Below are 13,686 nucleotides of genomic sequence, written 5' to 3' on the forward strand. Positions count from 1 at the left end.
TATATATATATATATATATATATATATATTATTTTTTTTTAACAATCAAAATAAACTTATCTAATAAAAATTATATTTATGTTGTTTATTCTTATATCTTTTAAATAAACTTAATGAAAATAAAAAAAAAGTCAAAAATATATTTAATTTAGATTGATAAAATTATTTATGCTCTAAAAATTGGTGTTAAACTTTTATATTCGGTCAAAAATTATGTGTCTACATCATGAACCACAACTCTTGAATTCATAATTCACATTCAAGAGAGAGTTAAGAGTAGAGTTCAAGAAAACTTTGAGTTAAATTATGAATCTTTTTGATATAAACTATTGATTTTTGCTAAGATTGGAGGAAGTAAGTAAGAGAATGGGAAGAGTTGTACCCATTAATTTCATGTAGTTATGTAGACCTTTGAGTCGATTCGTTCATGTCCATAACTTCCGCATGAACTCTATCACATTCGGGGAGCACCCCCTAGAAGTAACTGGTGTCGTACTGTGAACACCTAATTTTTTACCAAAATATAAAGATTTCACACCAATTTTTTTTTAAAAAGTTATATTTAAAATAAATATAAATAAATAAATTGTGTAAATTACTTTAATAATAAAAAATTATGAATTTATGGTATTTGTTTTAAATCTTCAACTTTTAATTAGTTTAAAAATAATGGTAGAAGAAAAAAAAAGGAGTCCTAAATATTCAAATTACCTTCCCCTTATCCTAATTATTCCCAACTTCCTAACTTATTTTACTAAAAAATCTCATCCCATTTATTTTTTTTATTTTCTCTCTCTCTCTCTCTTTGGACGTTTCTTTTGAAATTTTACACATTTTTTTTATTAGTTTTATTTTGTTTATTTTCTATTATTGTTATTTATTTATTTTATATCCTTATCTCAACCCCAATTTTCTCAACTAATTTTCAAATTAAATCCTAATCTCACTCTATTACGTTCCTTTTAATTAGCACCAAACTCTCACCCAAAAAATATTATATAAGCCACGTTCAGTTGAAAAAAAGATACAGAGAGGATACAGAAAGATATAGAAAACACACAGAGACACATTGAAATACAGAGAGAGATAGAGGACAAACAAAAAGAGTGAAAAAGTGAATTTTATCTTGTAATCTGAGGTTTTGTTCGAGGTTTCGGTCTTGCGGCTCTTTAAAGTTAATTAACAATTATTAACTTTGAAAATCAGTAGATCGTAGCAGTTATTTTTGTGATATCCATTTTCGCATCGAGGTAACTCTAAATTCTCGAATTAATTAAATGGAATGTTGTATGAAAATTTGATGTTTATAATAATAATATGAAGTTTTTTTTGAATAGTATTAATATGTGATGCATGTTGTGATTTTTTTAATTTTTTTAGAATTTATGAATGTTCAGGAAAACATTTTTGTAATATTATTATTATTGTCTAAACTTTTAGATGCAATTTAATTGATTTTGTAATTTAATAAGCTAATGTTTTTCTGGAGCCTAGTTTTTCACAAAAAAAAAAATTTATAAACTTGTTAGATTAGGATATATACTAAAATTTTTAATTGATTAGTAATTTAAAAAAATTATGTGTAATGCGTTTCAATTCTTTTTTACACATTATTTTATTTAAAAAAATTATCTTTAGAATAAGTATAAGGTAGTTATCTAATTCGAATTATTAAAGTTTATCATTGCGAGAATATATAAATATTATTCAGAGTCATACCTAAAATTAAAAATAATGTGAAAGAGTAAAAAAAATGAAAGAAAACTCATAAGAATAAAAAAAAACAAAAGAAGACAGCATAAAAATAAAACAGAATTTAAAAAAGAAAAAGAAAAAACAGAAACAGAAAAAAAAAAGAAAAAAAAGAAACGTGAAAAATCAAAAAAAGAAAAAGAGGAAAGTAGAATGAAAATAATAATAAAAATATAAAACTAATAAAATAAAAGTAGAAACAAAAAAAAAAAGAAGAACGTAAAAAAAAAAGAAGTAACAAAAGAAAATTAATTTTTTTAAAAAAAATAAAAAGGAGAAAAAGACAAAATCTATAAAATGATAATAAAAATAAAAAAAATAAAAAAAAATAAAAAGGAGAGATCAGATTTTACCGAAAAAAAAGTAAAAATATAAAATTTAAAATTTAAAAATAAAACAAAAACGTACAGAGAAAGGAAAAAAAAAGGGACAATTTTGTTTCATTAAAAAAAAGATATTCTTAAACTATTTAGGATTTCTTGATAAAACTAACTTCAAATCTTATAAAATTTTATTTTCTTATTTTAAATCTAAAAATAAATAAATAAATATATAATCCTAAATTAACTTGAACTCTAAAAATCTTTTTCCTACACAAATTCTAATTCCTAACTATTAAACACATATATAAATTCTACACATAATAACATTAAATATATATATAAATAAATAATAATAATAATAAAATAAATAATAATAAATAAATAAATAAATATGAGTATTTCAAATTTTAAATGCACACATATAAAAAATAATAAAATAATTTTCAATAGATTTAAAATAAATAAGAAGATTTTTAAAAGGTTTAAAATAAATGAAAGAATAAAGTAAAAATATTTTTAAATAATATAATATTCAAAATCAAATCTAGTCATATCAAAGTCAATGAAGAGACCGTGCTAGAACCACGGGACTCGAGGGGTGCCTAACACCTTCCCCTCGGTCAACAGAATTTCTTACCCGAATTTCTAGTTCGCAGACCAATAAACGAGTCAAATTTCCTTTTGATTAGGGATTTAAATAAGGTGACTTGGAACACCAAAACTCAATTCCAAGTGGCGACTCTAAATAATAATTATTCCTTTTCAAAATGTCACTTTAATTGGAAAAACTCTTTTTCTTTCAAACAAAATAAATAAAATCAAAAAAAAAAAAATTGAGAGGGAAAAAAAGGGGTGTGACAGATGGCGACTCCGCTGGGGATTAACTAGAATTCGAGCTTTAAATATTAATTTATGTATGATTGTGACTATGACTTATTTATTTACATTTTTGGATATTGTATTTATTGTCTTAATGTGCTAATTGTATATTTATTTTTATTTTAATATTATTTGAACGGTATATAAATTGTTTTCTTGCACACAACTATGAGTATTCATTAATATAATTATCGGTCCATGGTGAAGGATATTTAGTCATACCATTTTAGGATGGGGAGCACCCATGCACAAAGCCGGAAAGCGCTGCTACCGGTACGTTGGTACTCCCTGACTCGAGTTGTCCGCTCGTTTTACTGCCAGTCTAGATATCTTACCTTAGTAGAATTGAAACTTTCAGACATTATATCCTTACTAGGTTCCAATTTATTTGCATCATGTGCATGTAACTTAGCGAGATTTGGCATAAGGGCCCAATCTGACTAGGACAGATATCTTTTCGTGAGACCATCATGTGCATTTTTGTGCTACTTGTTGCATCATGTGAAGACTGTAACAAAATGCTGACCGGCTTTAGGATAATCGACTAAAGAAATAAATATCTATTTTCTACCCATTTTCAACCAATGATTCAAAATAAACAAATTAATACACACATATATACATACACACCTAATCCTCAATTTTAATTTCGCTTTTATTAAAATAATACATAAATAATAAATATAATAATATTAATAATATATGTATATATGTCTTTTGAATTGTACGTATACACATTCTTTTATTTTTCTTTCTTTTTTTAAATCAAAATTGTCTCTTTATTTGGTCATTCTTTTCAAAAACAACCTGAATCAATGATCACTTTAGACATTTCGAATCATTTTTATTTTTATTTTTTTTAACTACTCCAATAAATAATTTCGAATTATCAAAATTTCACAATTAAATTTGATTTTAAAAATCCCAATTTTCTTTTTCTCAACCAGATAATCATGAGATCTATGAGGTGTGATAAAAGACCAAGGGATGAACTAGTCGAACTGGTCAATGATCCCCCAAAGTTTATGATCACAGATAAAACTCCACAATTACTAATGGATTGGTGGAACGATATGCATGAATTTAGGCGGACTGAGATATTCAAACATCTTGGTTTTCTTATAGATATCATGAGATTTAGTCCTGACAGAGGTTTGATCGAAGCTTTGATTCCGTTTTGGGATTCCACAAATAATGTGTTTCGATTTAGTGATTTTGAGTTGGCGCCTACATTAGAAGAATTGGGTGGTTTCACGGGCTTAGGCCAGGATCTTCGAACTAAAACACTGATAGCCCCTAGGAGTGTCAGCAGAGGTAAATTTCTAGAACAAATGCACATCATCCATCCTCATAAGGAGTGTGAGTGTTTTGATAATGGGTTGGTTTCTTTGGAATTCTTGTACTCAAGATATGGAAAGAAGGAAGGATTTTCAAGCTATGGGAAGCAACTTAAAAATGGACAACACCTCCTTACTTGGGAAAAACATAGACAAGAAGCATTCATGGTAGCATTCTTGGGAGCTATGGTTTTTCCAAGGAAGGATAAAAAAATCGATATTCGTCTGTCAGGAATAGTCACTGTTATGATAAAGAAAAGAAAATCTACTATATTGCCGATGATGTTGGCAGATATTTATCGTGCTTTGACTAAATGTAGAGAGGGGGGAGATTTTTTTGAAGGTTGTAGCATTTTATTGCAAATGTGGTTTTTAGAGCACCTATATCGCCATCGTTTTGCGACGGATTTCAAATCTGATTGGACGAATTATATTTTGAGCCACCCAGAAAGGATGAAAGAATTAGGAGACAAATTGCCAAAAGGTGTCAAAGCATGGAGACATTATCTTCTTAAATTGACGGCATCTAAAATTACATGGAACTATCATTGGTTTCCTGCTAGTGAGGTAATTGTTATGTCTTCCTATCGTCCATTCTTCGTTCTGACAGGCCTTCGCGGGTTCCAACCATACATACCCCTCCGAGTTCTACGCCAACTAGGACAAAAAATAAATTTTACCTAAAGCCGATGATACACAGAATTTTGTGTGGGAGGTAGCATTTGAAGATCGAGATCGAGAATCAGAAGCTCAAAAGATTTAGGGTGGTAGTCGAACTTTAAGTTCGAAAGCTATGGTTGATGATCGTGTTGAAGGAGACGTTGACCCCTTATACTTCCATTGGTTCTTTGATCAAGCCCCTCTCAAATAATGCCCGAAGGATCAGCGCGAGAAATCATAGATCGAGAAGAGGAAGTTGAAGTAAGAATCAAGCAGGCCCGACTCGAGGTGGAAAGAAATTATAGGTCTAATTTAGATATCCTAAACAATGACCTAAAAAATGTTAAAGAAGAGTTGGCTCGACGTGATGCAATATTCGAGGAAAGAGTTACATTGATTGAAAAAAGGGTTGAAAAGAAGCATCTATCCACTATTCGAACCCTACATGAAGATTTGGGCATTGTCACAGGTGCTATGGAGCAACAGGAGGAAGAATATAAGAAAGAAAAGAGCCTCTTAATACATGCGCAAGCTAGGTTACAAAATCAACTAAAAGCCTCTATGGGACGAGAAAGGGACATCGCAAACCGTTTCACATTGTACCAAGCAGAAGTGGCGACCGAAAGAAATCAATGGATGGAAGGCGTGAAGAATTTCATAACCAAATTGAAGAGCTTCAAGCACATGAAGAGCATCTGAGTGATGCAGTTGTCACTACTGAAGAATGGTTGCAGAATTGTCACGAGAGTATGGAGGAGGCGAAAGGACAAGTGCTTCAGTTGACAGACAACTTGATTGATGTTTATGGTGGTCATCTCCATCGAAGTGATGAGCGCTTGGGTCGAGAGGCGCGTGCATTAGCCCCACATCTGCCGTAAGCTTTGTTCAAGGTCTACTCTAGCCTAGGGGGGATGATCAAGAAATGTCGGAGATGGATTTTATTATTATTATTATTATTATTTTTCTTTTTAGTTCGTCAAATATTGTTTTAATCTTAAGTACTTTGATGTTTTTATTTTGGTCATTTTGATTTGAATGGTATTTTCATTTTAAAGTTAAACAAATGTCGTAATTTTTCTTTTGAAAGAAATTTATCCACATGAACTACGTAATGATCTGATTCATGTTCAAACATGATATGTAGGCAACCTTTAATAGGTTGGATCAAAATGCATTCAAATTATTCAAGTAAGTAAAGTAGGGGACCAAATGACATAAGCAAGTCGTCCAAAGCCGGGATGAAACATAAAAGTCTTCCAGAACACATTATAGACATATGAAAATCTAGGTGCATAACATACAACGTGAATTTAATATCCACAATATGTTGAATCCTAACACATGTTTTTATATATGTATATGAGAATTTAGAGAGTTTAAAAGGTGGTTGGTTTGTGAGGAGAGCTGGCATCTCATCAATATAACACAAGATCAAAAGGGAAAGAAAAAATGACACGTAAAGACGGAACAGAGTCGGAAAATGACGACGCACAAACCCAAATGGTTGCGCAAGAATCGGTACCTATAGAAGAGGTGAAAATGTTAAGACAACAGATGACCGAAATGTACGAAGCTTGGATGAATGGGCAAGATCCTCCGCCTTCAATTCGAGAATAATTGAATGCGAATATGCCATTCCCTATCCAAGTCTCAACAAGTGACCTGGTTTATCCACCTGGGTTTGGACCCTACATTAACACATCTAATACTGCCGGAACTTCCTCAGTAAACCCGTTAAAACCATCAAAGATGAATAATCCACTTTTCATGCCTACTGTCCAAACTAATACAATTCCTCAACCGACACTGGTACAAAAATCCAATGATGACCCTATACTCAAACATCAATACGGCCAAGGTCATGCCCCTAAATTAACTTTCAATGTTCCTAACTCTTACCACCACCAATACAGTTCTCCCGTTGAAGTTGAGAAAAACATTAAGAATATGGAACATGAAGAAATTGAAAGGAAAATGAGGAGTTTGGAACAAAACATAAGGAATATGCAAGGTCTGGGAGGACACAAAAGTGTCTCATTTAAGGACTTATGCATGTTTCCAGATGTTCACTTGCCTCTAGGGTTCAAAACACCAAAGTTTGATAAATATAATGGTCATGGCGATCCAGTGGCTCATTTGAGAAGATTCTGTAATCAGTTGAGAGGAGCCGGAGAAAAAGAAGAACTTCTTATGGCTTACTTTGGAGAGAGTTTAACGGGCGTAGCATCAGAATGGTTTATCGATCAAGACATTTCTCATTGTCACGTTTGGGATGATATGGCACAAGATTTTGTCCAACAATTTCAATACAATATCGATATTATTCCCGATCGCAATTCCCTAGCTAATATGAGAAAAAAGACATCAGAAAGTTTTAGGGAATATGCCATAAGATGGAGGAAGCAGGCGGCTAGAGTCAAACCGCCGATGAAAGACTATGAGTTAATTGATGTTTTTCTCCAGGCTCAAGAACCTGTCTACTTTCATTATCTTCTCGCCGCAATGGGCAAGCCTTTCGCCGAAGCGATTAGATCGGAGAAATGGTAGAGAATGGCATAAAGTCGGGTAAGATTGTGAGTCAAGCAGCCATTAGAGCTACCATACAAGCAATACAAAGTGGATCCGACAATTTTACCAATCGAAAAAAGAAGGAAGAAGGGTCCATGGCGGCATCTGGATCAAGAGGTGTTCAAATAGGCATGAACAATCCTTATTGTCAAGTCCAACAAGAACAATATAATTCTCCTCGGCATTATTACCCGTCCCAATATGCAGTTCTCAATACTCAGGCATATGTCCGGCCTCCTTCGCGCCAACAATGGCGGGGGCCTGCCCCACAAGTTTCTCGCCCACAACAACAAAATTTTCAGGCGCCATACAATCCACGTCCCCGGACAAACTATACGAGAGAACAAGGTGAAAAAGAAAATTTTACCCCAATTGGGGAATCGTATACGAGTTTGTTACGGAAATTGATACAATTGAGACTGGTTGAACCTGTCAATCCGTACGTTGTCAATCCAAATGCAAGAGGTTTTGATCCGACTGTTATATGCGAGTATCACGCCAACACTCCAGGTCATAGCACAGAGAATTGTTGGACCCTAAAAAGAGTCATTCAGAAGTTAATTGAGGATAAGGTAATCGAGGTACGCAATGAGGAAGCACCGAATGTCACCAATAACCCACTCCCTGCTCATAATAATGACCGTGTTGTGGGGATGGTTGGCGTTTTTGAAGATTATGAGCAAACAAGTAGAACAAAAGTGGAAAGCAAGGTTTCAAAAGAAGAGTCTAGTATGGTTTTAGAACCCATACAAAGGGCACCGATAATTGTTAAAGGTGCGCGTTCGAATTCTGGGAACTCGAGGAAGCTAGTGTTGTATGTCCCTAAGTCTATAAAAAGAGGAGACGTACCGTTGAATGGACCAAAATGCTACATTCCTGGTAAATTTTCAACGTTTGATCAAAATCAAGAGAGTATGAAAGAGCCAGTTGTGATACAAATTGCAGCACAACTTCCTATCACAAACACCAAGGCCGTTCCGTGGAACTACAACAAAGTCATCGTTACTCACAAGGGAAAGGAGATTGTCGAAGAAACAAATGAAACAAGAGGCTTAACTCGTTCCGGAAGATGTTATGCTCCGGAAGAATTAAAGAGGGACAAACAAATCAAAAAAAATCAGTTGTCGATGAAAAAACAGTCACTGAGGAAGATGCTGAAGAGTTTCTGAAAAAGATGAAAGCTCAAGATTATTCTATTATAGATCAATTGAGGAAAACGCCTGCTCAAATCTCTTTGTTGTCATTACTCATATATTCTAAAGAACATCATGAAGTGTTGACCAGAATTATGAATGAGGCACATATATCAGAAAATATTACAGTAGGTCACTTGGAAAAGATGGTCAATCGAATTTTTGAGGTAAATAGAATCACTTTCACTGATGATGAATTGCCCTTGGAAGGATCTGGACATAATAGGGCTCTACATTTAACCGTGAAATGTGAAGAACACTATGTGAAGAGAGTCATGGTCGATGGAGGATCAGGTGTAGACATATGCCCTCTTTCCACTCTACAAAGCTTGAAAATTAACACTGATAGGATTCGTACCAACAATGTTTGTGTACGGGCATTTGATGGTGCAAAACGGGATACTCTTGGTGAAATATACTTAATTGTTACAATTGGACCAGCGGAGTTTGGAATCACTTTCCAAGTTATAGACATGGACACGTCTTACAATCTGCTTTTGGGTAGGCCATGGATCCACATGGCTAGAGCTGTGCCATCTACTCAACACCAAGTGGTCAAGTTTGAACATGAAAAACAAGAAATCATTGTCCATGGTGAAGATGATCTTCCAATCACCCGAGATCCTTCAATACCATGCATTGAGGCTAAAAGAGGTTGTGATTCCCTCAACTATCAGGCTTTGGAGATAATAACGGTTAATCACTTCTTAGAAGGAAATCCTATCCTCCAACCTCGTCTGTCCTCTACTTCAGTCATGGTGGTGGCTCAAATGGTACAAAATGGCTATGAACCCGGAAAGGGGTTAGGTTTGTCGTTGCAAGGAATTGTGAATCCTATCAGTCCAATGGGTAATCAAGATACATTCGGTTTGGGTTTCAATCCAACTAGATTTGATAGAAAATGGGCAAAATATCGTAAAAGAAATGCTTGGAATCTGTCAAGCCGATCCCCCATATTGCTCAATCTTTCATTAAATCTCAAGGTGAACCGTGTCCAGACTTACCAATCAAAAATGACGTGGATGAAAAGTGTCAAGGTATCAAAGAAATGTTTTATGAGGTAAACATGACTCAGAGGGGTGAGGGCACTAGTCATATGGATGTGCATTTTATCGGCCCGAATGTCCAACTCAATAATTGGAAAGCCACTCCTCTCCCTACAAAAAAGGAGTCATGGTAGTTTTGTTTTGATGTTTTTTTATTTTATTTTCTTGGATTATTCTCAGGGTTGTAATTCAAACATTCTAGTTGTTTCGCTTTATTGTTAACCCTTCTATCCTTTCCCATTTAATGCAATAAAGTTCTAGTCATCTTCTTTGTTCCTACTCTTTCTAATATTTGCCATCTTATTTTTATTTCAGTTACGTTAACTTTAATAATATGACATGCATGCGGAGTTTACAATTAGATCCTAAAAAGTTGTCTGATCTCATAACAATGAATCCTAAGTCTAAGGAATATGATGAAGATGAAGCTGATGAAGAAATAAAAAGGGGTTTGGATCAATTTGAAAATAAGCCTAAACCTAATTTAAGTGAAACAGAGGCGTTTAATTTGGGAACTCCCGAAGAAGTGAAAGAAATAAAGATAAGCATTGATGTCGATCGAAATATTCGAGATGACATAATTCAAGTTTTAATTGAATACAAAGATGTTTTCGCTTGGTCATACGATGACATGCCGGGGTTAAGTGCTGATTTGGTAGTTCACAAACTTCCCATACATCCTGATTTTCCACCTGTCCAGCAAAAGCAGAGAAAATTTAAGGCAGATATGAGCGATAAAATCAAAGAGGAAATCATGAAACAACTGAATGCAAAAGTGATCAGGGTCGTCCAATACACTACTTGGTTGGCTAATGTTGTGCCAGTACCAAAAAAGGATGGAAAGATCAGAGTTTGTGTTGATTATCGAGATTTAAACAAAGCAAGTCCAAAAGACAATTTTCCACTACCCAACATTCATATCTTGGTTGACAATTTTGCTAAACAAGAGATTCAATTTCGTGGACTGCTACGCCGGATATCACCAAATTCTCATGGATGAAAAAGACGTAGAAAAAACTGCTTTCACTACCCCGTGGGGTACATATTGTTATAGGGTCATGCCATTTGGTCTAAAAAATGTAGGGGCAACCTACATGAGAGCTATGACTACAGTATTCCATGACATGATGCATAAAGAAGTTGAGGTATATGTCGATGATGTCATCATTAAGTCTAGAACGCAAACTGACCATGTGCGTGATCTAAGAAAATTTTTCGAAAGGTCGAGAAAGTACAATCTCAAGCTTAATCCGACTAAATGTGTATTTGGAGTTCCATCTGGCAACCTTTTGGGTTTTATAGTTAGCCGAAGAGGCATTGAATTAGACCCCTCCAAGATAAAGTCCATTCGAGAATTGCCACCTCCAAAAACCAGAACTGAAGTCATGAGTTTTTTGGGAAGGTTAAACTATATCAGCCGATTCATTGCTCAACTCACTACTACATGCGAGCCGATATTCAAGTTATTGAAAAATGATGCTGCTATTAAATGGACAAGTGAGTGTCAAAAGGCTTTTGACAAAATTAAGGAATATTTAGCAAATCCTCCGGTACTAGTCCCCCCAGAGCCTGGTAGGACTTTGTTTTTATACCTCTCGGTGACGGATAATTCCTTTGGTTGCATTCTAGGACAACATGACGTCACGGGGAAAAAGGAACAAGCCATCTATTACTTGAGCAAAAAGTTCACATCCTATGAGGCAAAGTACACTCTATTAGAAAAAACATGTTGTGCTTTAACTTGGATCGCCCAAAAATTGAAGCACTATTTTTTGTCATACACCACTTACCTCATACCTCGAATGGATCCTCTGAAATATATTTTTCAAAAAGCTATGGCGACGGGTAGGTTGGCAAAATGGCAGATTTTGCTTACCGAATTTGATTTTGTGTATGTTACCCGCACCGCCATGAAAACACAAGCGTTGGCCGATCATCTGGCAGAGAATCCGATTGATGATGAATACGAACCCTTAAAGACATACTTCCCTGATGAAGAGATCAACTCTATCGAGGAAGAAATTCTTGATAATGACCCCGTATGGAAATTATATTTTGATGGGGCTGTCAACAAAAATGGAGGGGAATTGGGGCAGTTCTTATCTCACCAAGCGGTTGTCACTGTCCTGCCACAGCACGACTTCGATTCTTTTCTACCAACAACACAACAGAATACGAAGCTTGCATCATGGGTTTGAATATGGCAATAAATCTGGATGTACATGAGCTCTTAGTCTTAGGGTATTCCGACTTGCTCATTCGACAAGCTCGAGGCGAATGGGAAACTCGAGACATTAAGCTCATACTGTACAAACAATGTTTAGAAGATCTCATCAAAAAGTTCAAGTCCATTGAATTTAGATATATTCCCAGGTTTCACAATGAGTTGGCTGATGCTTTAGCCACCCTAGCATCGATGCTTCCATACCCAGGTAATACCTACATTGACCCATTGGAAATCCAAGTTAGGGATCAACATGGTTATTTCAATATAATTGCGGTAGAGGCAGATGGTGAACCTTGGTATCACGACATCAAACAGTTTATAAAATCTAGAGAATATCCACTGCATGCAGATAGAGATCAAAAAAGAACTATTAGGCGACTCGCCAATGGGTTCCTCTTAAGTGGCGATATCTTATATAAAAGGACTCTGGATTTGAATTTATTACGATGTGTGAATAATCAAGAGGCGGAAACAATTATGAATGAGGTACACTCAGGGGTATGTGGCCCACACATGAATGGTTACGTCCTAGCAAAAAAATTATTCGGGCAGGATACTATTGGTTGACCATGGAGCGAGATTGCTTCCAATTTGTTCGCAAGTGCCATCAGTGCCAAATTCATAGCGACTTGATCCACTCACCCCCTTTAGAGTTGCATCCTATGTCTGCTCCATGGCCTTTTGTTACATGGGGAATAGACGTTATTGGACCAATAGATCCAAAAGCATCCAACGGTCATCGGTTTATTTTAGTTGCCATCGATTACTTTACCAAATGGGTAGAAGCTGTCACGTTCAAATCAGTTACCAAGAAAGCGGTGGTGGACTTCATTCATTCCAACATCATATGTCGTTTTGGCATACCAAAAATAATTATTACAGACAATGCAATGAATCTCAACAGCCACTTGATGAAGGAAGTTTGTGAGCAATTTAAAATTGTTCATCGTCATTCAACCCCTTATCGTCCCAAAGCAAATGGGGCTGTTGAAGCTGCGAATAAGAACATCAAGAAGATTCTTAGGAAAATGGTGCAAGGATCTAGACAGTGGCATGAGAAATTACCCTTCGCTCTCATGGGATATCGCACGACTGTTCGTACGTCAGTCGGTGCAACTCCTTACTTATTGGTTTATGGAACTGAGGCTGTCATACCCGCAGAAGTTGAAATCCCTTCTCTTCGAACCATTGTTGAAGCATAAATCGAGGATACAGAATGGGTTAAATCGAGGTTAGAACAATTAGCACTGACAGAAGAAAAACGATTGACATCAATTTGTTTTGGTCAATTATATCAGCAGAGGATGGCTCGGACATATAATAAGAAAGTATGTCCAAGAAATTTTGAAGTGGGTCAACTGGTTGTGAAACGTATACTTCCCCACCAAGACGAGGCCAAGGGAAAGTTTGCTCCAAATTGGCAAGACCCTTATGTTATTAAGCAAGTGTTATCCAAAGGAGCTTTGCAACTGGCGGATATGGAGGGAAAGGCAATTGACACGATTGTCAATGCAGATTCGATCAAGAGATACTACATTTAGCACTCCTTGTCATTTTTATGATGAGAAGATAAATATGTATCCTCTTTTATCTCTAACACCACTGGTCTGGCGCTTTTTCTATGAAAAAAATTCAAAAAAAAAATTCAAAAAAAAATTCAAAAAAAAAATCCAAAAAAAAATTATTAAAAAAAACACGAAA

At 35.0% G+C, this 13,686-nt stretch overlaps 3 protein-coding genes and 1 pseudogene across 3 annotated transcripts; all 4 read left to right on the forward strand.

Moving 5' to 3' along the window:
• Window positions 1-3,185: 3,185 nt before the first annotated feature.
• LOC107022002 lies at window positions 3,186-4,830 on the forward strand (annotated as a pseudogene).
• Window positions 4,831-6,580: 1,750 nt separating this feature from the next.
• On the forward strand, window positions 6,581-7,498 carry LOC107022003. The gene has a single exon (XM_015222706.1). It carries the CDS (start codon window positions 6,581-6,583, stop codon window positions 7,496-7,498), a length of 918 nt encoding a protein of 305 aa, XP_015078192.1.
• Window positions 7,499-11,946: 4,448 nt separating this feature from the next.
• On the forward strand, window positions 11,947-12,552 carry LOC114073950. The gene has a single exon (XM_027917754.1). The coding sequence runs from the start codon at window positions 11,947-11,949 to the stop codon at window positions 12,550-12,552; it is 606 nt and encodes a 201-aa protein (XP_027773555.1).
• A 2-nt stretch (window positions 12,553-12,554) lies between these two features.
• LOC107022004 (uncharacterized protein K02A2.6-like) lies at window positions 12,555-13,187 on the forward strand. The gene has a single exon (XM_027917755.1). The coding sequence runs from the start codon at window positions 12,555-12,557 to the stop codon at window positions 13,185-13,187; it is 633 nt and encodes a 210-aa protein (XP_027773556.1).
• The last annotated feature ends 499 nt before the right edge of the window (window positions 13,188-13,686 follow it).

Source organism: Solanum pennellii, chromosome 6, assembly GCF_001406875.1.
Source record: "Solanum pennellii chromosome 6, SPENNV200".
Lineage (NCBI taxonomy): Eukaryota > Viridiplantae > Streptophyta > Magnoliopsida > Solanales > Solanaceae > Solanum > Solanum pennellii.

Coding starts and splice junctions, on each gene's coding strand:
- LOC107022003 (XM_015222706.1), top strand. CDS start 6,581: ATGCCATTCCCTATCCAAGTCTCAACAAGTGACCTGGTTTATCCACCT.
- LOC114073950 (XM_027917754.1), top strand. CDS start 11,947: ATGGGTTTGAATATGGCAATAAATCTGGATGTACATGAGCTCTTAGTC.
- LOC107022004 (XM_027917755.1), top strand. CDS start 12,555: ATGGAGCGAGATTGCTTCCAATTTGTTCGCAAGTGCCATCAGTGCCAA.